The sequence below is a fragment of the Ascaphus truei genome, chromosome 3 (genome assembly GCF_040206685.1).
Source record: "Ascaphus truei isolate aAscTru1 chromosome 3, aAscTru1.hap1, whole genome shotgun sequence".
NCBI classification, from domain to species: Eukaryota; Metazoa; Chordata; class Amphibia; order Anura; family Ascaphidae; genus Ascaphus; species Ascaphus truei.
The window spans coordinates 223,461,206-223,485,238 of record NC_134485.1 but is presented as its reverse complement, the minus strand read 5'-3'; the positions used below and the strand labels follow the sequence as shown (position 1 = coordinate 223,485,238).

General features: G+C 42.2%; 1 protein-coding gene across 2 annotated transcripts in view; it reads left to right on the top strand.

Moving 5' to 3' along the window:
• EGFL6 (EGF like domain multiple 6) overlaps positions 1-24,033 on the top strand; it is a 93,217-nt gene that overhangs the window by 53,861 nt on the left and 15,323 nt on the right. The window contains exon 8 of one of the 2 annotated variants that reach the window (XM_075590214.1): positions 2,917-3,231. In XM_075590214.1, the coding sequence (XP_075446329.1) occupies positions 2,917-3,231 (315 nt within the window). Of the gene's footprint in view, positions 1-2,916; positions 3,244-24,033 lie in introns of both variants that reach the window. The other variant, XM_075590213.1, reaches the window with a different exon arrangement.

Here is a 24,033-nt window from a genome sequence, read left to right as displayed (position 1 = left end):
TTGGGTAAGTGCGGGGGGAACAGCTGGAGAAGCATGGGGGAACTGCGGGGAATGCGGCGGGGGGAGTGCGGGGGAAGTACGGTGGCTGCTGGGGGATTGCTGGGGCTAGTACGGTGGCTGCTGGGGATCGTGTAGGGCTGCCGGCGCCTTATACCACCTCCTCCCTCCTCCCGATCGGGCGCGCGGCGGCCATTTTTTTAAAAATTAGCGCGACCCCGGTTATAGCAGTTGCCTTAGCAGGGCCAGACCAAATGATTTCGAGGGCCTTACACGGCCCTCGGGCCTGACGTTCCCCACCCCTGATCTAAGGGGAGTGAGTTAACTACCTGCCTCTACCACTTTCCACAGTGTGCAGGAGTCAGAATACCTACTGTTAGCCCAGACCCACCCGGGACTATTTTAAATTACATGTTATGTCTGTTTTTTTCTATGTACATTAATTTTAGTTTAATACCCAAAAAATTAAGTTTTAATTGTCCATCGTTCTCATCTCGAGTGCATCTGCAGAGCTTGCCCTTTTGGGCCTTTATGATTATTGAACCTTCCTGCTTGCACCTTGATTTTTAGTTACGATCTATCCATTAAGCTGAGCAGGAATTTTTCTTCTTGTATTGCATTAAATATAAGTGAGTGAATAACGAAGAGCTGGCTAGCAGCCCCCAAACAACTGCAAATGCAAATATATGATATACAATAGTGTGCATAAAATGAAAATAAATGGTATACTCCTCCACTCTGACCCTTAAATAGAGACTAGTTCCTGTTGTCTCTTCCAAAAGAATTCTCCAGAAAAACGGGAGCGTGGGACTGTACCCAAGGAGAGGGGGGGAAAATAACTACATAGAGCAGTATTGTTTGTACAATGTGATATCCACACAGTGTATTACCCTACAATTGTTATACTCACAATGGAGTGATGAAATTAAGCATATCACAAATCTGTGGCAATGTGGTAGATGTGGAGTCAGGTAGTCCCAGTGATCTCAGGGAAGAAAAAGGAGTAGAAATAGTGCAGACGGTAATGATAATAAAAGTACACTTTATATTGATAAAAGATCCGTCCAAAATTGAGGCTTACAGGAAACAAAATCTTTTAGGCATATAGACAGAATGTGAAGTGACTCCCAATGGTTGGTTAAGTCACGATCTCACCGTTCCTCTCGGGTCCGTCACATCCGACAGTGTCTCTTCGGGTTCCGGCCGCCGGGAAATGTAGGAGAGGTTCCTCTCATCTCTCTGTCTTCTGAGTCACCGGTAGGTTGTGCGACACTGTGCGTTTATTTGGGCTTGCAGCTTTGTCAGGAGTCATAGCTATGAGTGCATAGCTATACACTGTGTGGATATCACATTGTACATACAATACTGCTCTATGTAGTTCTTTTTTTCTACTCCTTGGGTACAGTCCCCCGCTCCCCTGTTTTTTTGTTGAAAAATAGACCTGAATCTGGTTGCTGATCTAAAATCTTCTTGGGAATATTGGAACAGCAAAACATACCTAACATTCATAACAGGAAAGATAATTACTGCATGAACATATCACATACACTTATCCCCCATTTGAATCAATGATAGTTCTCAAATTCCAGCCTGAGTAACATATTGTACATATCATCTTCAATAGATTTTAATCTAAATTACATAACAAAGAGAGTAGCAAAAAATGTTGCCGGCGACAATCATTCAAAAGTGTAACATACCAGAAAAATGGATTTGACAATATTTGGCCAAATGCAGAAATGCTACTGTAACTGAAAAGTAAGTTCCATAGGATGGAGATTTTTAAAGGCAAAATTTTCAATACAAAATCACAAACAGGACATTATAAATTACAGAACACATTAAATATATTTTTTACTACTTCGATCCAATGATCTTGTACTTATCAAAGCAATGTTCAAAATGCATCAGAAAGGCAGAAAGATAATATTAGTAACAGCATAACTGAACCAGAAGGTCTTTGGCCTTTATAGCAACTAAACCAATGATATCCCAAACAGCTCTACAGAAATGTTCACATGCAAAGTAACACATGCTTTTCCCATGCAAAGGTCCTTATTTTATAGAGTGACAATTTATTCTAGACTATAGTAAGAAAACTTCAAACCAGAAACTGGAAGCAGATGGCCAAGATGGGGTGCATATTTTGACACTTCACTTTTCCACCATTTACTACTTTAGCAGCTGTACTGTAGCTCACTATTGCTCATTACAAAAAAGAAATGTCGTGTTTTTCCTCTTATTTTCTTTACGGTATACCAAGGGAAAAAAATCAGTCAAATGACACAGACATATTTTCTTCAGGAAGAACGGTACAGCTGAACTACAGTATATAAAAGTATTTATTTTTTTCCTGGAAAACTAATTTCATGTAGACAAAGCAAAAGTAAGATAGAAGTGATACCTTTAATCGTTAACTAGTTGTTAAAAAAGAGTGAGAGCTTTCAGGACCATTATGATCCCTTCTTCAGGCTCAGGCAAATGAATCAAAAATAGCATAGCATAAATATGACAGCTTTCCAAATAGACAGCCTTTAATTAGGCACAAATGGATATGGTGAAAGCAGTATGGATTTTTAGTATACTTTTATGCACTGTACTGTGTATTTGTGTCTTTGGATGTAGCACTGGGCTCTGTCTGTGTTTCATGTTCTGTCTCTGGTTTTGAAAGCAGTACGGAGCAAGAACTTTTTCTTGAAAAACATTATATAGGGCACTGCATGCAAAGCACTAGTTTGTAAGAAACACATTATGCTGTTCCCCCTCAAAATTTTAATTAAAATCGTAACAATATAGACTGTATGCTGGTTATAGAACCCTATAAATAATATGTTGTATGAAGCTACAAAATGCCGATGTATTGAAAGGGTTATTTTAATACATCCTTAATCAATTGACATGTCCTTTGTTTTCCTTTAGCTATTCCAGACAAGCCTGTCAAGGAAAGTCCAAAGATTGTTGGAGCTGCCAAAGACACTATCAAGAAGCTTCTTGCGCATAAAAACAGCCTGAAGAGAAAAGAAGAGATAAAGAATGTGATCCCTGAGCCGGTTATCACACCATCGCCGAAAACCCGCTTGCAGCCTTTCGACAATGAGGATGGAGTTTACATTGGCAGCAACTATAATGAAGAGGAAGAGAAAGAGGAGGAGAAGGATGGGGATGATGAAGATCACGAGGAGGAGAAAGACGACGACCTAGAAAACTTAATTGACCAAGAGAAGATACTCAGAGGTGATGTGTTCGGTAAGGCTCTGAAAATGAAGAGTTAAAAACTTCAGGGATATTGTAAAGTTAAAATTAAAAGAAAAGGGAAGAATTTCTCCACTCACAGAAAGATAAAGAACATTAATCAAACCCTTTAACTCCCAGGAAAGCTTGCAACACATCACAGGTCCCTTTGGTAAGAATGGGTTAAGACTTTTCCATTTTCATTACACGTCTCCCTGATTGCCATATTTTTCTTGTACCTTTTTCTTTGTAAATTGGCACCATCTTTAACAAAAGAGATTCTTGAACTTAATGTAGCTACAAAGGGCCTAGGCAATGAGTGGTCATCAAGGGCCTATTGAATGAAGAAAAAGTTACAGTGACATACTATGACAAAATAAAACAACTTCTATTAATATCGTGCCTTCCACTGTAACTGTTGTTAGAATCCCAATGATCTTAGCAATCCAGATCATTTGTAAAGCATTAAAGCACTGTTCTTAGAGGGGAGTCAGAAAATGTTAGAATTAGTTATTATTAATAGGGTAGAACAACCAGTTCGTAGTCAGTTCTGCAAAGTTTAAACTGGAATCCGTGGAATCTAGCCCTGATAAAAGTACTTAATTCTCATATATAACAGTTGTAATTATATGGAGTGCTGATTAATGGGATCCAGGTGGAATATGTGTAAATAATTCACGTATTTATTGGATATCCTTCTCATTAGATGAATAATGACATTTTCATAAGTCGCCCCAGGGTGAACATACTGATGCAGCAACGAGTATCCGAACACTTGCCTTTGAAAATCTGGGGCAATCTCCCAGTAATGCTGCAACATTTGTGACATTTCTGCAAACAGACTAATGGCCCATCGGATTAACACAGCGGGGGTCCCTGGCAGTCTCATTCAGTTTAATTTAGTCTGTCTGCAAAAATGTCATCGAAATGTTGCAGCATTACTGGGGCATTGCCCCAGATTTTCCCAGGCAAGTGTTCAGATACTCGTTGCTGCATCAGTATGTGCATCCAATTTGTAACAGTTCAAATGATAACAATGAAATTATGGGGAAAGGGATTTTTGGGGGTATTCTTCCACTGGGAACCAGATGGAACAAACACCCCCTAACCCTTCTCGTAATAAATTCTTCTCCAAGGAATATGTATCCAAATGTGTACAGGGATATCAAGAGTGTAAAATAATGTCCTGAAAAGATGGTTCCTGCAAAGGCAGAGAACCAATATTACTCACAAGTCCCGTCAGAGCTCTGTGGGCGTGGTTCTCTGATCAAGTAAACAAAGAAAGTCCAACTGCACCGCAGGCAAGAAGAAAGCACAGCTCAATGAAAAAACAAGGTCCAAAAGATAACGTGCTGGTTAAAAACAGATTGATCAAAGCTTGATAAAGCGCCTCAGTGCATGAAACGCGTTAGAGTAGCCAGAACACTTTGGCTGCTATGATGTTTGTTGTCCATGAATAAATCTGTTTTTAATCAGCAAGTTATCTTTTGGACCCTGTTTTTTCCATTGAGCAGCTGTGCTTTCTTCTTACCTGGGGTGCAGTTGGACTTTCTTAGTTATTATTAATACTTGATTACATTTTTCGTAAAAAAGCCTAGGGCACGATGTAATTTTCTTAAGCTAATGCTTTATTTTGGCAATTTTACCACATACCTCACCCATGTATTTCACTACTTATAACGTGGTCCAACAATGTTGCATATTATATGTCAGCCACAAAAACCATCTCCTTTTGTGAGAATAGATTTTATAATTATTTTAAATTTCTTAGAGATATATGACTCTTGCGTTCTGCTCAAGGATGTTTTCTCTCTACCCCCTTTGTATCTAAAGCCCTCTCCCGCCTTAAACCTTTCTCACTGACTGCCCCACACCTCTGGAATGCCCTTCCCCTCAATACCCGACTAGCACCCTCTCTATCCACCTTTAAGACCCATCTTAAAACACACTTGCTTAAGGAAGCATATGAGTAGCACCGTGGCTGATAATTAACACATCATACATATACCTTGGCCCCTTGCAGACACACTTACCAGAACGCCCGTCTACTGTCTCTGTATGTTCTTCCTACCAACAAATTAGATTGTAAGCTCTTCGGAGCAGGGACTCCTTTTCCTAAATGTTACTTTATGTCTGAAGCACTTATTCCCATGATCTGTTATTTATATGATTGTCACGTATATTAATGCTGTGGAGCGCTATGGCTATGTACATTAATGGCGCTATATAAATAAAGGCATACATACATACATACATACATACATACATACATACATACATACATACATACATACATATAGCCAGCTTCATTGTTTCTTATGGTGGAATATGTTGGGATATTCTGCACAATTAGTAGGAGCAATAAGGCTGATTTACTTCTATTCTGTGTGTTACTTAGAACGATAGTACATGTTTATTTGTATTCATGTGTGTAGTACAGTTAGCATTTATCATTAACATCTGTGGTTTTCTAACTGTGTTCCGTGAAACTTTGGGGTTCCACTGACGGTTTCCATGGGTTCCCTGAGAAAAGATCTGGTAATGAGGACATTTTACTCTTTCAACCCCAATAGTTTTATTTTGCCATTTTATCTAATTAAAGGTTATACTGCAATGTTATTCATTATATATGTAGCGCTGCTAGCCCCCTTCCCCCCTCTGGAAGATTTGCCCTTGCTACAGGTGTCTGTGGGTGCAAGTACCTGTTGGTGTCCAGGAGATGCTGAGTGTCCCGATGTCGTGGGGAAACAGGACAGGATTTAGGTGTGACTTCATGGTTCATTCTCTTTGTGCTGTGCCTTCATCTACCACAGGTTCCAGGAGTGCTGGATGCAGTCCCCTTGATAGAACACTGTTATCCTCTCCCTGAGTAACTGCACCCTCAGGCCAGAGTATATTGAACAGGAGTCTTTATTGGCATCCACTGCAGACAGTACATACAGTGAATACTCTTTGGATGCCATGCTTCTGGGTGGTCTCTGGGTCAGTTATGTCCTTAGGCATTAGTCCCTAGTGGGACTGTTCATATAATCCCACCCTGCAGGGTGAGACAGCACACATCCATCACCTGTGCTCTCTGCTGGCAAACTATAACTTATTAAATGTAGGCGTGCCTCTTCCTTAGTGCAGAAGGGGAGGGCACAAGGTCTGCACCCGGATTGGGCAACACACAACCCTGTCACACCTCCACTCCTGCCACTCAAGGAAGCTGCAGAGGGGGGGGGCGGTAAACCCAAGATGGGCCTGACACTACATGCACCTACCAGGACTTACGTGCCAGGGAGGGCAGACATATAGCCAGAACCAGCCATGGCTACATATATATTATAGAAAGCTGATTTTATTTTATATAATATGTTGAGGTTCCACAGAGTCACAATTTATTATTAAAGGGTTTTGTGGTACTTAAACATTACAAAATAAAAAACTACTGTCAAATGAATACATTTTATATTCTGCCCTAAACATGCTCCCAACAGGCTGTGAGTTGCAGGCCATTGAGTACAGGACCAATAGCAATTGGTGAGTTGTGGGGAGGGGGGAAAATTAGGCCCGCTAGGGTTATAGTGGGAAGAGGGGGGCCGTCTTGGGTCTACATGGTTGGGCCTTTTTATTCATTGTGCCCAGTCCGGAATTGCCCTCCGATGTTGGCAGCCATGCTACCAGTTAGACAGCTTTGTATTTGAATAGGTTCCAGATGCAGTTTTATGGCATCAGGCAACTCATACGTCTTCCTTAATACCAATTAAACTGTGAGTTACATGACAAATATTACAGGAGCTGGAATGCAGAGTGCTACGGGGTATAGACAAAAGGAATTTGGAGAATCAAGCCCTAACTCATGGGGATATGGAGTTAGATTTCAAAAACGAGGATACTGCTCTGACCGCCTGGAATCAGAGGGATGAGTGGATTTTGTGAAAACATTGACATATTTTGGGATTAGAATTTGGGATTTTTGTTTTTGCAGTTCTATTTCAAGCTTGTAACGTTTAAAACACAAAATTGCACAAACTGCTAAATAAACAGATTGAGCATTTAGAAAGTACTGAAAAACAAAAATAGGTAGCGCTAGTTTTCAGAAGAATGTGTGGCTAATATAATATAAAAACCAAGTGTGATTTGAAAATGGCCTGTTATTCTATAGTAAGAAGAAGAATAAAGGCGGCTGCCTGTGATATAACTCTGACCCCCAGGTCAGAGGAGCAACATGTAGAGAAGATGTTATATCTCTGGCGCCCTGCACATGTAAATAATGTGATAAAAAGGATATATACAACCAGGACTGGTGGCTGTGTCAGATCCAAGGATGTACTCCAATCGATGATTTATCATACATGGAGTGAAAACAAATGAAAATATATAGCGTGATACTGTATAGTAAATTCAAGATAAACTATGACATAAAAGACAAGAGAAAACGAAAAACAAGATGCTGAGATAGACAACAGGTGACTGATAAAAATAACACATTTAATAAAATGACACAAAGTATGGGCATATGAATGTATAAAATAATGGAATAGGTCCCACTGGTAGATCTGCTGCTGCGGCTGAAAAAAACACTTACCGGACGTATAGTGGTAACAGGCAGTGGATATTCAGAGAGTCTCCCCTCTCATCTGCGGCTTGGCAGCTTTAGGCGTCTCTCCTTGGCACCGGTGGCGTACTGATCCTCAGCAGCTGCTTTCGGGCGGAGCGCCCCCCTGATCTCGCGGGGACAGACCGCTAGTGCGCGATAAGCTTGGGAGTGATGGACTGCAATTGCAGATTCGCCAGAAACCTGCCCAACGGGGCGTGCGGATAGTGACAGCAGATTCACTACACTCCGATCAGCAGGAGTTTTAGACAGTGTGGTCAGAAGTGATGGTCAGCAGTAGAGCCAGCGTGACCACCCTACGCGTTTCGGAAGACACAGCTTCCTTCCTCAGGGGTTCTCCCACGTTCTCTAGCCTGGGCAAAATCCATGGTCTGTTGCAGTCGAATAGTGAGTATCTTTGTAAAAATCTTGTGATTGGAAGAAGACTGATTGTTCAGTAGTTCTTGTGGTCTTCTTTGTCACCTTTCTTTTGTATAAGGATAACTACAGAATGGCATTCCTCCATTGTTCTGGAATTTTCCTGTTCTTTAAGCAGCATGTAGAGTGTTTTTCAAGGATTTTTCTACTTCTTCTCAAACTTCTTTCATGATTTCAGTTGTATTTCCGTCTTCCCCAGCAGCCTTCCAATTCTTCATGAATTTGATTGCTTTTGCCACTTCTGGAAAGATGCATGGTTTCTTCTCGCTTGTCCCCTGCTGGATTATGCCCTGTGTTATCTGAGTTGGCAATTTCATGTAGAAGTCCTCAACTCTCTTTATGATAAGTGCACAGTCTTTTATTGTTGATCCATCATCTTGTTTGAGTGCAATGATTTGCTTCTTTCCAACCATTAGCCATTACTGTGTCTTCTTTAAGCTTTTGTTATCTTCAATAGACTTCTTCACTATATTTCACAGCTCTGCATTTTCAATTCTTAGTCCTGAGTCTTGTAATTGTTTAATTTTTTGTAGTCTCCTCATTAATTGTTTTTGTCTCATCTGGTATTTCCTGTCTGTTACCGATTCGTCCATTTTGTTCTGCGCCTTCAACTACAATCTTCATAAGTTCTTCATAATTGTTTTGTTTCCATGCATTTCGTGCAAACTGAAGCAATTGTTCAGTTCTAGTTAAAATTCTCTGCTGTTATGCTTGAGGTTGTAGCTGGTTATTGTTTTTGTCTTCTTTTTAATCAGTTTACTTCTTCCTGTCTTCACATTCAGATGCAATCTGCAGCATCACTCCTTGTGTCAAAATGGGTAAGGATTGTGTATTCTTCAATTACGTTTGTTTGTTAGATAGGATATAATAAGTTTCCTTCTGTCACAGGGAGCGACTGCAGGGCTGGAGTCCAGTGGCTGGGGTAGGCTAGCAGGCAGTTAGGGATGGTCAGGAAACAGCAGGGCCGTTATGATCACAGTACCCTCGGTGCCATCGTACCGAGCCCTGCGACTACATAGGCTCCATGCTCTTCCCCACAACAATTAAACTGGTTGCCGGGGGAGAGCTTGGGCCTCTGTAACTGTCTTTTACCTTGTCTGTCGGCATCTCCTCCTGCAGGGTCCTGTTATCATGGCACCAGGATGTCAAATGGTGTTGTGTTAACATGACAACGTGATTACACTCGCGTTGCTATGGCATGTTACCATGACAATGGATGTCGCACGGCATCGCAGCGGCACGTTGCCATGACAACTTGGCACCACGATGTCACGTAATGGCGCAACATCATGATGCTGCGTTTTCTGAGGAGATGCCACGCTGGACAAGGTAAGAGGCCCCGCAAATGCCCCTGCACCGAGCCCTGCAATAATCGCTGCCGGTCCTGGTAAACAGGGGTCAGGGCTGAAGAGGAACAGGAAGTGGAAGTCTTAAAAAGGCCTTGCTGAGTCCAAGAACCAGGTGAGGCTGATAAATGAATTAGTCTCCTTAGAAAGCTCTGTGCAGGGAATAGCAGCAGTAAAACAGCAGGTGGCAGACCGGGAGAACTCCAGACGGGGAAGGAGAAGGGACACCCCTGATACATTCTCGATTCCATCGAGTCCATTCCATGTCCATTTTCTATTTGGATTCTTATTGAAGAATGATTTCATGATACAGAAGTTTTCACATTCTGCAAATTCTACCAATCTGCCCACCCGCTCATTCTTGTTAATGTAACAATTTTTGCCAACTGATGCTTGTCTTTCTAATGGGCACCAGTCTCTGCATTGGAATAATAATCTCCTATAATGATCTTGAGGTGACAGTTTCCTTTGTAGTTAAATTGTTTGATGTCATTGTAGAAGTCTTCCACTTCTTTGTCTGTGTAACTAGAAGTTACTGTAGAGCATACACTTCCATTATTTGAAACCAGCATCTCTTTGTCAACTGAATGATGATTCTGGCTGTTCTTTCTGATGAGCTTTCATGCTCTACTATGTTGTGTCTCCATCTCTTAGCGATGAAGCCTTCTCCACTGATTCTTCCTTATTCTGTACCTCTGTAATAGAATAGGTGTCCGCTTTTGAGCTGGATGAGGCCTTCATCTTTTTTTCTAACTCCACTATGGCCAAGAATGTCCCATTTAATGTTTTCAAGTCAGTCTTCCAGTTCTTGCAGGGCGGCTTCGCCGGAGTGTGTCCAGCAGCTGTAGGCACTGGCTCACTAATAAATTTTTTCATAAGCAGAAATCCGTAGTGCCCAGGCTCTTCCTTCCTATTTGATGTTGGAATACCACCCAGAGATTCCTGAACCAGGAGCACTCGTATTTATCATCACCTACTATTCGGCAGCTGTAGGTAGCCAGATTAAGTTTTGAATGACAGCTTTTGTTTAACCTCCGGTGATTCGTATCTAAAAAAGACAGCACAAACTTGCCTCAGTTAACCACCAGGCAGTGGTTAAATCACAAAATTGGGGCAAACTTAAAGGGAAAATTTTCAAAAATGAGTGGGATGGGCTTCTTTAAAGCAGCAATCTTGCCCATGTGACTTTCTTTAAAGGATCTGAACCACAGGGTCTCCGGTCCCAAATAGCGCTATATTCAACTCTGGGGAGCCCCCGGTATTATCTGAGATACCAGTATCACATCCTGGTTTTCATATCCCCTGTGTCACTCGGGTCAATAGGTAGCTGCAATGGGTGACATTGCTTCTTCCTGTTGGCCCACATGAAGCGGGAGATTTAAACAGCCATGTTGTTTCTCCTGGAGGAGACTACACATTGGTACCTTTACCAGTAACCACAGAGTCCCTGGAGCTGAACCGGGCTATTTTTGCGGCTTCCTATTGGTCCGCATGACAAAGGGGATTTAAACATCAGGAAACGGTACCGGTAATTATCTTGGGAACCAGGGAGCTGAAAATAGAGGTTCAGCTCCAGAGACCTCCTGGTTCCTATCCGATAATATAACAATAAAAAAGGGAGAAGGTAGGGGAGACAAAAAGTGAGCATCCGGGGCAGCTGCTTTAACTGTTGTGTATCCTCCTATTGAGCAGCACTGTGCTTTGTGTCAGCGGTGTGTTAACAAGTCATCATTTACCCAGGATCTGGAAGACACGTGCATAAAGTCTGTTAAGATATACTGTTAGTTTTAGAACTTTTTATTGTAGTCCATAAGGGAGGAATAAAGGATTTTAGCTGTGTATGGGATTCTCATTATAGTCTGCAAACATTGTAGCCATAAATGGTATAAAAATAACACACTACAACAAATGTATCAAAGCTTGCAAAGGGAAGAGACGAGTGGTTTATATTTTTAATGCTGTGTTTTAGGGCTTGTGTTTTAACTAATTTCTCTGTGATATTCAAAATATTATTAAAGATTTTACAATCGTCTTATTATGTTCTTTTATTTTTCATTTGAATTAAGCCATCTGAGACAACCAACTGGCCTCTCTGCTTTGGATGTAAGCATGGAATTACACATTTTTACTGAGCGCCTCTTCAGTGTGTGAGACATTATTTATTTATGTCTTGTGTTTTAGCGACATTCATGAAATCTGAGATTTCTGGAATTTCAAACAAAAATATAGTTTTTCATCGAGTTCATTAGGGAGTTACATTAACATTAGAATTTAATTTGAAAATAATTCTTTATTTTTCCTTATACCCTTATGTGAGTGTCAATCGTTATTAAAATGTCTTTGAACTTCTGCAAATTAATGCACTTAATGTTCTCCTCTATGAAAACATTTTTTTGCATAATGGGCACCTACTAATAATCATTGTACGTTTTTGAGACTAAGAAGAATGCTTTATTTTTAAGTCTCTTTCCACATCAACTGCTTTTTCAGGAAACAAAAATGTTGAATTAGAGTATTCACAATTGTATATTGGGGAGAATGATGCTCATCATCACAAACTGTCCAAACGAAATAAAGTGCCCGAAATAAAGTTTTTGAGTCCTTGCGTGCAATCATATGGTGAATCTTTATAAAATGGTAGGATTAAAGTAGGGTCATTTTACCCTTTAAAGAGTGCTAGCAATGCAGACCACACCCCATTGGAAGGGAAATTGTTAAGCTTTGAAGTTGTATTATGCAGAGCCAGTGACTTATTTAAGGGTTGCTGTGCAGCCCAGCAAATCGGGTAGAAACTAATTTTCAGCCATGTTTGGGAGCCTTGAAGTTCTGCAATTCTGCGCCAATCTTTTAGTTAGTCTAAGAAGTTGAGAAGGGACATTGATTACTATTACCCTCCACTGCTTACATCCATTGTTAGTCATTTACACAGACGGGCCACCATTACCCTAATTTCTGCCTGTCATGTCAAGTGTAGACTAAGGCTAGGTCCCCAGTGCCTGCTGCAGCACGCACTATGGTGTGCACTGCAGGGACAAGAACACCCCACAATGGGGCCAGCCCCATTAGCTGCCCTGGCGCACAGTTTGCCGCTGCGATGCACGACCAGATTTTCTGAGAACAGTACTAGGAAATTGTATTCAGAACTGGCGACGAAGCGCTGGCCATGCCCCCAGCGGTTCAGCCAATGAGGGTGAATCAGTCAGGTGACATCATGGTCGCGCCAGGCGCGCATGCAGCAGCGACCATCGGAGACTTAGCCTAAGTTGCCAGGCAGATCAGGGACAGTGTCTCTTATTCCTTATTACTCCATGTGATAGATGCAGCAAATGAATTCTGTATTGTACACAGTGAACACATATTTGTAGCAGGGGCCATATATATATATGGAAAATTTTAAATGGAAGTCAATAAATCAAAGAATAATTAATGGAGTGGTCATCGGTATTGATAACAACAGAAAACTTAAGAAGGATTGGTTCTGTTGTTATCAATACCGATGACCACTCCATTAATTATTCTTTGATTTATTGACTTCCATTTAAAATTTTCCACCGATCCCTTTGTGTCTAATTTGCCAACTTTTTCCTCTCATCTGTTTCCCTTCATCTGCCAAGGCTTGGAGCCAAAACGACTACTCTCCATTGTATATACAATCTCATTGAGTGATCCCACTAACTCATTTAGCTTCAAGTACCAACTCTAACACTCGAGTTATACCTCTGCCTTTGCAATCAAGTTCTGCATCTGTTTCCAAGAACTTGCTCCTCATATTGTATGTTCTTAATCATACCATATTACGGGTTTCTCCTTCATCATAGAGGGTATATTTGTATGAAGAGATGTAATAAAACCAAACTAGTACCAATGTGATTTGAAGCATATTTCTGTGCATTGGCAGGCCACTTCGGTAGCGCAGGCTTAGTATACGATCATACAAACGATCTAATTAGTGCATGTCTTTCCTGGCCATCCCCCAGAATCTCTCATTGCAATATAGCATTACGTTTGGCAAGGGTTCTCTAAACCATGGTTGATTTTGCTGATTGATTGTGCAGAGATATGCAGACCACTAAACGTTTTTGCGTATGAGCGTTCCTTAGAGTCAAATAAATAGAAAGACTTAAGCCAAATCTAGGCTTTAGCCCAAGGTTAGCTTATGATTGGATCTTAGCTATCGCACCATCTATGGTAAGAGAAAAGTCTGTGCTTGGTAATTCAATACAGACTGGCAGAATGGCTGCAAAAAAGTATCCCACTTTAATTAACCCATAGATAGCCTGGGTAGGTTCTGGAAACTCTGTGTGGGCCAGGGGATCAAACCCTGGTGGTTTGCAATTAAAAGCAATGGAACTTTTTGTTCTTAGATAAAAGCGGTGACATGATTAGCACCAAATCTGTGAACAGGTTATATACAAGTTGTTAGTTTTATGCTAATTGGAGATCATTTGCATCGGGGCATTAGCCTATATAGTGGCTTTGTCTGAATAAGGCTGCGTCCCCACTAGTGCTGAGCGGGCAGCGCTTGCTGCTTTTACTTACATATATCTATATATGTAAGTCCCCGCTCACGCGGTGTGCGCTCGTGCACGCACGCTCACCCACGCTTGGTGCTTGGGTAAACAAAAAAAATGAACTTTCGAGCGCACTCAACCTGCCCACAACCCCCCCCCCCCCCCCCCCCACGCACGCTTCCGAAATAGCAAGGACACCCGGCGTTCATGCTTGGAGAGCTGTGACATCACCACTCTCAAGCATGAGCGCGGTCAGCGCCAGCGGGGCGCAGCCTAAGAAGTTATGTTCAGATAATCTTGATATTTAACCTATGCAAATGATACAGTAGCTAAATGTAAGGGCTATTTCAGACAGCACAAGCACTACTCAACATAGGCAATAAAGATGAGTATGTTTTCTCTTGCCATTGTGTGAATACATTAGTGTCAATTCAATTACAGTATATGCATAATCTGCATATACATTTGTTTTTGCTGAAATAGCACAGCTTAGCAAATGTATCCCATTGTCTAGGACAACTGGACTGCAGATTTGCAGATCTGAGGACCAAAATAACCAAACTTTGCTGCACATACATAATATTGCAGTGGATCCCTTGGCTTTGTAAGCTCCCAACAGTTATGTGTTTCTTTTAGGAACTTGGGCAAATGACCATATATAAATGCAATTCAAAGCACATTAACTTAATATGCTTGGCAGCCTAGACTCTAGGATTTACACCCAGATAAATTCCTCCCGTGCAGGCCAACGTCCTGCAGTGTGTTAACAAAATAGCAGTAAGGAAGGTGCCTCGCCTGAGTTTACGCATGAACACACACCCTTCATGACCAACGCTGTATGATGATAATTAACAGAATTACACTGCAAGTATGTACATTCCAAATCAATTTACCCAATTTAATATGAATGGTAAATCCAAACTAATATAAGGACGACTTGACACGATAAAGGAAATGATTAATGAAGCTTTGCAATGAGTTATTCACAGGTGGTTTCCGAGTTGCATTCGGCAGTCATTTCAATACTTCAAAGCCACATATCCTGTGAGCTTGTGGAATTGTTAATTATTCGTCTCTATGCTATGACATCACTTTATTATGTGTGTGTACAGTTAGCAATTTGATATCAAGTTATTACTGGAGTAAATATTGCTGCCACGGCCACAAACTCACGTGAATGAGATAATGTATATGCTTCTGTGGAAAGAAATATGGCCAGGTTCTGATTTCATACACCATTGACATCTGTAGGATCACTTGTACAAGTCAGCGATCCTGTCTTCCAATAAGTAAGACCCCCTCAACTGATCTTCAAATGCTTTGCATACTGTATACAGAATTAAGATTCAACCCGTGTTATTGGTTTGGGCATTACAAAGGCAGAAGTGGGGGGTAACAGACTAGAAATCATAGGCTGCAGGTCTGGCTCCCATTAGTCACACTAAAATTAGGTTTGCTTTGCATCTCCTACAAAGATATGCAGATTCAGGGGGGAGAACCTGAGTTTATCCAAATCTCACAGTTTGAGGCAACAGCCAATTTTGTGACGTTCACTGCTGCACATTCTGCAAACCCATCCCGCCACACCCATTGCATTTTACATGTGGCATGTGCAGAGGGAAGGTGGAACATTATCCAAGGGTATATGTGCATATATAGACACTGGTTTCTGAAATGTAAAGGAACAGATCATGATATTTGGTGATTCAGTACTGCTCAAAGTGATATATATGTAACACCTCTATCCCCTCGTCTAAGGGAGATCTGCTGGTATATACAGTGTTAGTGGAGCAGTGCTCAGGAGGTCTGAGTCTCCATAGACGTTAGTGGGAGTCAGGCAACAGGACAGGCTTTCAGTCTCTGGTCTCTTGGTGCAGCGCCTCCATTCTGCAGGGCTCCTGCCAGGGACAGGAGTTCTCCCCACAGGCACATTATCTCTCTCTGAATAACTTAGAACTGCATAACTTGGTGTTTATTTTGAACCAGCATTTCCTTCATCATTACCTTGGCTAGTCACCCCATTACCAGGCTAGCCCTTGCCCCCTGACGGGGAAAGGTATAATCTCCTCCACTCCACAGAGGGAGAACATCACACTCAGAACTCTCTTCCCCCAGAGGGGAGAGAACAGAACCACCTACTAGGGAGGGGAGCCCTCACCGTTTATACCTAGAGAGGGGTTACTCCCTCTACCCCAATATCTGGGCAGGCCTAGCTAACATCACAGGCCTAGTCAGCCCAACCCCCCTTGCATGTGACTCCAACTGCCAGGCTCCTGCACTGGCGACTTAGTCTCTCTCCTTGGAGCCAGCTCACATGCAAGCCCTGTGTAAGATGATTTACCCTAGCACTGCTGGGTGATATTAAAAACGACAGCAAAGGAATTTAGTAGCCAGGGGCTGCATGGCTATATATATATATACACTACCGACATGATTTATTCGAGCAGGGCTAGTTCCGCAAGCCGGGGGATGCCCCGGCTTGCTAGCCCCACTCCCTCGGCGTGCCGCGCGTCACCGATGCGCGGTCACGCGTCATCGGGTGCCAGCGCCCCCTGCACGCGCGTCCAGGGCTCCCCGAGGGAGCCCTGGTGTCCCGCGATGTGGGGGACGGTGGCAGGGGGTTCCGGGGGACCCGGCGGACCCGGCAGCGGGAGGGAGAGCGCCCCGATCGGAGGGCGCTCTTCCGCTGCTTCGGCGCGCGCCCGGCACCCTCCGGCGCGCGCCAGGTTACTGCTGCGGCCGAGAACGGGCAAATGCTCGAATAAACTCGGCCACAGCAGTATATATATATATATATATATATATATATATACACACACATACATACATACACACACACACACACACACACACACACATATATATATATATATATATATATATATATATATATTTTATATATATATATATATATATTGTGATAGGGTCATTGACTCCGTGTATGTGAATAGGAGATGGCAGTATGCATGCTATCCAGTAAACGAGGGGTTAACTCAGCTTGTCAAGCAGACCACAGGTGATTTGAATAAAGCTCCTTTACCTGCTTTAAAAACAGGAAGAGGAAATGCCTCTGGGGCGGCAGTCTCTCTCTCTGAGGCATAGAGGGAAGACAGAGAAGTGTTAAGACAGACACAAGCTGCCCAAAGCGATCCTGTCCCAAGAGGGAAGAATAAAGCTCCCAGGTAAGGAGCCAACTGCGTTTGCTGTACTTTATTGGGCTGGAATAGGTTAGCTAGCCAGCCAGATAGTTAGCCTGCACTTTTGTTTAGCTAGTACCCCGACCGGGGTTAGGTTTTGGTTTCATTTCAATTTTAAAGGGACAGTGTACCCATTGTTTAGTTACCGTTTTTGGACAAATAAACCCAACAGCATTATTTCACCGGAAAAGACGTGTTGTCTCCTCACTTACCACGGCCATCCTGCCACAATATATATAAATATATATATATATACAGTGGTGTGAAATATAGAGTACACCCTCTTTGAATTCTATGGTTTTACATATCAGGACATAATAACAATCATCTGTTCCTTAGCAGGTTAAAATTAGGTAAATACAACCTCAGATGAACAACAACACATGACATATTACACCATGTCATTATTTATTTAACATTAAATAAAGCCAAAATGGAGAAACCATGTGTGAAAAACGAAGTACACCTTATGATTCAATAGCTTGTAGAACCACCTTTAGCAGTAATAACTTGAAGTAATCGTTTTCTGTATGACTTTATCAGTCTCTCACATCGTTGTTGAGGAATTTTGGCCCACTTTTCTTTACAATGTTGCTTCAGTTCATTGAGCTTTGTGGGCATTTGTTTATGCACAGCTTTCTTAAGGTCCTGCCACAGCATTTCAATCAGGTTGAGGTCAGGACTTTGACTGGGCCATTGCAACACCTTGTTTCTTTTCTTTTTCAGCCATTCAGTTGCAGTTTTGCTCATGTGCTTGGGATCATTGTCCTGTTGCATGACCCAATTTCGGCCAAGCTTTAGCTATCGGACAGATGGCCTCACATTTAACTCTAGAATACTTTGGTATACAGAGGAGTTCATGGTCGACTCAATGACTGCAATGTTCCCAGGTCCTGTGGCTGCAAAAATAAGCCCAAATCATCACCCTTCCACCACCATGCTTGACAGTTGGTATGAGGTGTTTGTGCTGATATGCTGTGTTTGGTTTTCGCCAAACATGGCGCTGTGAATTATGGCCAAACATCTCCACTTTGGTCTCGTCTGTCCAAAGGACATTGTTCCAGAAGTCTTGTGGTTTGTTCAGATGCAACTTTGCAAACCTAAGCCGTACTGCCATTTTCTTTTTAGAGAGAAGAGGCTTTCTCCTGGCAACCCTTCCAAACAAACCATAATTGTTCAGTCTTTTTCTAATTGTACTGTTATGAACTTTAACATTTAACATGCTAACTGAGGCCTGTAGAGTCTGAGATGTAACTCTTGGTTTTTTTGCAATTTCTCTGAGCATTACACGGTCTGACCTTGGGGTGAATTTGCTGGGATGTCCACTCCTGGGAAGATTGGCAACTGTCTTGAATGTTTTCCACTTTTTAATAATCTTTCTCACTGTAGAATGATGGACTTTAAATTGTTTGGAAATGGCCTTATAACCCTTCCCAGATTAATGGCAGCAACAATTGCTTCTCTAAGATCATTGCTGATGTCTTTCCTCCTTGGCATTGTGTTAACACACACCTGAATGCTCCAGACCAGCAAACTGCTAAAACTTCGGCTTCTATAGAGGTGTTCACACTTGCTGATGATCAATTAATCAAGGGCATTTGATTAGCAGCACCTGTCTGCTACTTAGCATCTTAAATCCTATGGAAGCAGTAAGGGTGTACTTAGTTTTTCACACATAGCTTCTCCATTTTGGCTTTATTTTTGTTAAATAAATCATTACACTGTGTAATATGTCATGTGTTGTTGTTCATCTGAGGTTGTATTTACCTAATTTTTAGACCTGTTAAGGAACAGATGATTGTTATTATGTCCTGATATGTAAAACCATAGAACTCAAAGAGGGTGTACTTTCTTTTTCACACAACTGAATGTATATATATATATATTGTGTGTGTGTGACCTCTGGTATACACAGACTGGTCACTCTTCAGTGGGATCTCATCTCCTGGTCTGTCTGAGCATGGAAGGAGGCACACCACAAGGTACAGTTCAACTTTAAACTGGAACTTTGTCCGTGTATTTATTTCTTACACGGGATTTTAACAGAAAAATGAATCCCAACTCATTGAAGGAGCACTTACTACCACAAAGGAAATATCTAACAACCTGTGGGATGTCTAAGCCATTTGCCAACAAAACAGTAAAAGAATGAACTATAGACCTTTTTCTTGTAGCTTGCTCTCTAGCCCAGTGGTTTTGAAAACATTTTTGGTTAAGGAACATTAGAATTAGATTGTGAAATTCTGGGGAACCCTAACCCTCCCCCTCTCCCGCTGGTCCATCTCTCTCTTTTCACCCGTTTCCCACTCCCTCTCTCTCTGTTCCCCCCTTACACTCCCTCTTTCTTCCCCTCTTATGCCCTCCCGCCTTACACTCTCATACGCGGTCTCCCCCTCTACACACAGACACACTCTATCTCTCGCACACACAACACACACTATCTCTCTTACATACTCACACACACACACATCACATTGAGACAAGAAGCTGTCCGCCTGCTCATGCTGTACCATGCTGTGAAGTCCTTGCACCCAGCCTCTCCTCATGGAGGCACCTCATAGACCATTTGCATTTTCCTGTTTTGCCCCCGCCAGCAGATTCAGTGTAAAAATTGCAAGCTCGTTACCCTAAAAAGTACATTGTTACTCTAGCATTCTTATCTTTATTCTGCTGCATCCATGTGAATGGTGCATGGTCTCTGATAAGCTTAAATCGCTCACCCAGGTGATATTAGTGACTTTAATGCCCATTTATATACTAAATGTCACAGGGTGTTTTTCACCACTTACAATTTGTGATCGAAAAGCCTTTATCCCAGCCTCAGGCATCTGCTTTTTTAAAAAAAAAATCAATTAGGTAAAATCGGGTGTTGTTAATAGTGGCTGAAAAGCTTTTCCTGCCTGTGGTCAGATCGGGTAATGGTGAGCAATGGAAGCAAAATCTGATATACTTTTTCTATAATACCCTGTAAAACCTATTTAAAAAAAAAAAATTAAATCACCTGTTTCTTGGTTGTGGCCAGTTCTGGATGACTTCTGTTATGTGCACTTGAGGCTTTACTAGGCCTCGCCCAAAAGTATAACACCGATAATTTGCTTCCTCCAAGCCAATGGCACATTTCTTAGCTGTTAATCCTGCCTCTCCGATGTACAATACTGCCTGTACTAGGCTATGTGGTCTCGGGATCCTATCCATCCTTCTTTGGAGTGTGGCCGGGGCACCATACAGACCGAATGGTAGCACGGTATAATGAAGTAAGCTGTCTGGGGTGGAGAAATCTGTATTTTCCTTGGCATGGGGCATGTGAGGAACCTGCCAGTAGCCTTTTGTCAGATCTAATAGATACCTGGCTGTACCAAGCTTCTCTATTAGCTTATTTACCCTTGGTATTTTGTAAGCATCAAACTTTGACACCCTGTTCAATTTGCAAAAGTAAAATCATCACATTAAAAAGACGTGAGGTAGGAGGTAACTGATCAAAGTTTCTTGCCTGCTAATTTGGGGCAAAACAATCGCCTCGCATTTGTCAAGGAAAATCATTTCAAATGCAACAAATTGGATTTATTTCTTTGGTAGATCTGGTGCATTATTTTTGCCCAGGTTATAACCAAATTTTGCAGCTGGATGACTTTAATAAATGACTCTCTAAGACAGGGGGACGCAAACTTTTTTCCCTGCCCCCCCCTGCCGGCGGTCACCTCACCCCCGCACCCCCCCTCACCCCCTCTTACCTCGGCTCCGGCATCATAACGTCACGTTGCCATGGCGACGCGTGTGGAGCCAAGGTAAGTAAAGGTTTACAGAGGCCCTGCAGCTCCCCAGACACTTAATTTAAGTGCCTTCGGGAACCGCGCGGGGCCTCTGTAAACCGCGCGCCACCCCGCAGGCAGTCTCACGCCCCCCTGGGGGTCGCGCACCCCAGTTTATGCACCGCTGCTCTAAGACACCATTGGCAAGACAATACACAAGATTTGATATCCGTTTATTGAATGAAACCCATTTGGGCGTGATAAAGGAATCGTACAGTGAATAGTCATGTCCAGTAGTTTTAATACCCACACCAGATGGTTCTATTAGGTTTTGCAGAATTGAACAGGGTGTCAAAGTTTGATGCTTACCCAATAACAAGAGTAGACAAGGTACAGTAATAGAGATGCTAGGGTACGGCCACGTATCTAACAACATTAGATCTGCAAAACTTAATAGAACTATATGGTTTGGGTATTAAAACTAGTGGACTTGACGATTCATTGTAGGATTCCTTTAGCACAGCCAAAAAGATCATTGTGTTAGCCTCCTCATTAATAGCCTTCCTTCTGACCTCCTGGTACTCTGTCAGGTTTTTAATGCATTCACGTGCCTGGCTCTGACACAATGTCCACATGAATGCGTCCTTATAGTTCTAAGAACACATCTCAATTCAGTTGGACAAGACTCACAGAGGTTCTTTAGAGTAACATATATTCTAGGCCAAACTAATCTTTGTAGAATGATGTCTTGTCTCTTCTAGGCATGCACACCTAGCATATGCCAATGGGCCAAATCCAGTACCACTCATGTACAAGCCTGGGGAATCCGTAATTGTTCTATAATTTCTTCTCCACATTTTTATACCCAATGAATTTTTTTAATGCAATGTTAGAGAATGAAAGGGAAGTGTCATGATAAATGGAAATACCATGTATTACCTGTATAATCTCTCTAGCCCTAGCGAGGGTTGGGGCCCTCTTTTGGGCCATTCCAATATTTTCAGATAAACCACTAACCTTTTTATCAGTCTCCTAATTAACTGGTTCATCCCCATTTCCTGACCCTGGGGCCTCTTTATCCCCATTACTGACAGAGGGAAGTCCTTTTGTAACGTTTCTATTGGCACCACTTCTGGTGTACATAAGTCAGAAGAAGTGTATGGGTCATGCTGGGCAAGCTCCTCTTCCTCACACCACCCCCTGTTGCTTCCTCTATGGGTCTTCTGAGCTTGATTCCCTGCAGCCACCGGTCCAAAAAATGAGAAAGTCTTGACAAAGGACTGCATCATGTACTGTAGCAAAGAGGGTACCACTCTCACCTGGCAAATTAAAGACCTGGCCTTGGTTTCTAGTGGCACAAATACAGTGGGGTACTCTCATGGGTGTCTCTATGTATGCATATCACCCTAACATTTTGGCACTTCAATTTATGGGGCTTTACCAAATAGTCAGCAACCAGGATGACCAGGCTCCTGAAATCTAGCATGACATTCACCTTATGTTCTTCTACCATTACAGAACATACTTGCCTCTCGGTTTGCACATTACATGAAGGGGCACACACGTTATAGTCTAATAGAGAATCCCACTTTTCCCTCTCACAGACATTGTATTGCATTTGTTAGTAGACAAGTAGCTGCAATATGTCCTTGGTTTTGACACCTGGAGCACTTTACACTTTTATTTATGGGAGCCTTTCTTGTTACCTTGGGCGCTTCAAGCCTACTAACCCAGGCTCCTTGATGCTCTGGCATCCGCAAAGCAAAGAACAGTCTTAATGGATTTTGTCTGGCTCCAGATCTTTGAGTTGACGGGGAGCTCAGACAGAGGGTTTGCCATTAGCTTTTCCATGGCCTTATACCTCCACACCAGTGCAACTAACTGGTTGGCTTTCTTGGGGTCCGTTTGGTTACCCATTTCTTAATGGTGCGGCAGAGCATACCCCAGGCTGTAGCCACTTCTTGGCGAGATTGATGAGGTTTTACATCTGGAACCAGGCTGCTTTCTCAGATGGAACCTCTGAGCTCAAACTGCGATGGTGACACCAGGGCGGGCAAGAATCTCAGCTTTCAGCTTGTCGTAGTCTTGAACTTTCACTGGATCAAGGTATCTGCGAGTCTGCCAAAAAATGGCTTCATCAGTTCTGGCCACTGTGACTTTGGTCAGCCCTGTGGTTTCACATTCATATGTGGTCAGGTACACCTCCACATTGTCTTAGTCAACTTGTTCAGCCAGTGGCTTGCACAGATGGATGGGGGGTTCAGGGGTACCACTGAATTGAACGTGCTGAGCTTTTCATTGAGCATCTGGATCTCTCTGCTCAGCTCTTGTGCTTTTTCTGTTGTTCCTCACAGGTCAGCAATACAGTTCACTTTGAGCTACATCCATTTATTATACTGAGCTCTGCTATGCCTAAGTTCTGTAAAACAATTACTTTGGGCCTTTTATCTCAGAGACCTGTTAAATACCGGAATACAGAATACCATATCCTCAAAGAAATTGCCTTTATTTTCAAAAGGTCAAGTATGTGGCTCAGATGTTTAAAGTGCATTTGGTGCAGCAATTTCAATGATGTAATATGTTTTAACAGGGAAGCTTTTCAAATGATTTATTGAAGACATGGGTCATCAATTATGTCTTGAAGGGAGGGTGCCAAAATGTGAAGAGAACAGAGGTCCAGAGATAAAAATTGGCAAAGTTAAACATTTTCCAGCATACCGTATAGGAGCATATTACTGGATCAGAGAAAAGTGTTAGGTGAAGAGAACCATTTCCTGAATTGTTCGCAGGCCTTTATTTTGTGAGCTGAGCACAAGTGATTGATCTTTGTGATTGAGCTGAGCAGAGTCATGTAGTAGGATGGCACTTTAAAATAAATCTTAGAGCAAAATCATCACTTTGCACATTAAAAAGACGTGAGGTAGGAGGTAAATGATCAAAGTTTCCTGCCTGCTAATTTGGGGCAAAACAATCGCCCCGCATTTG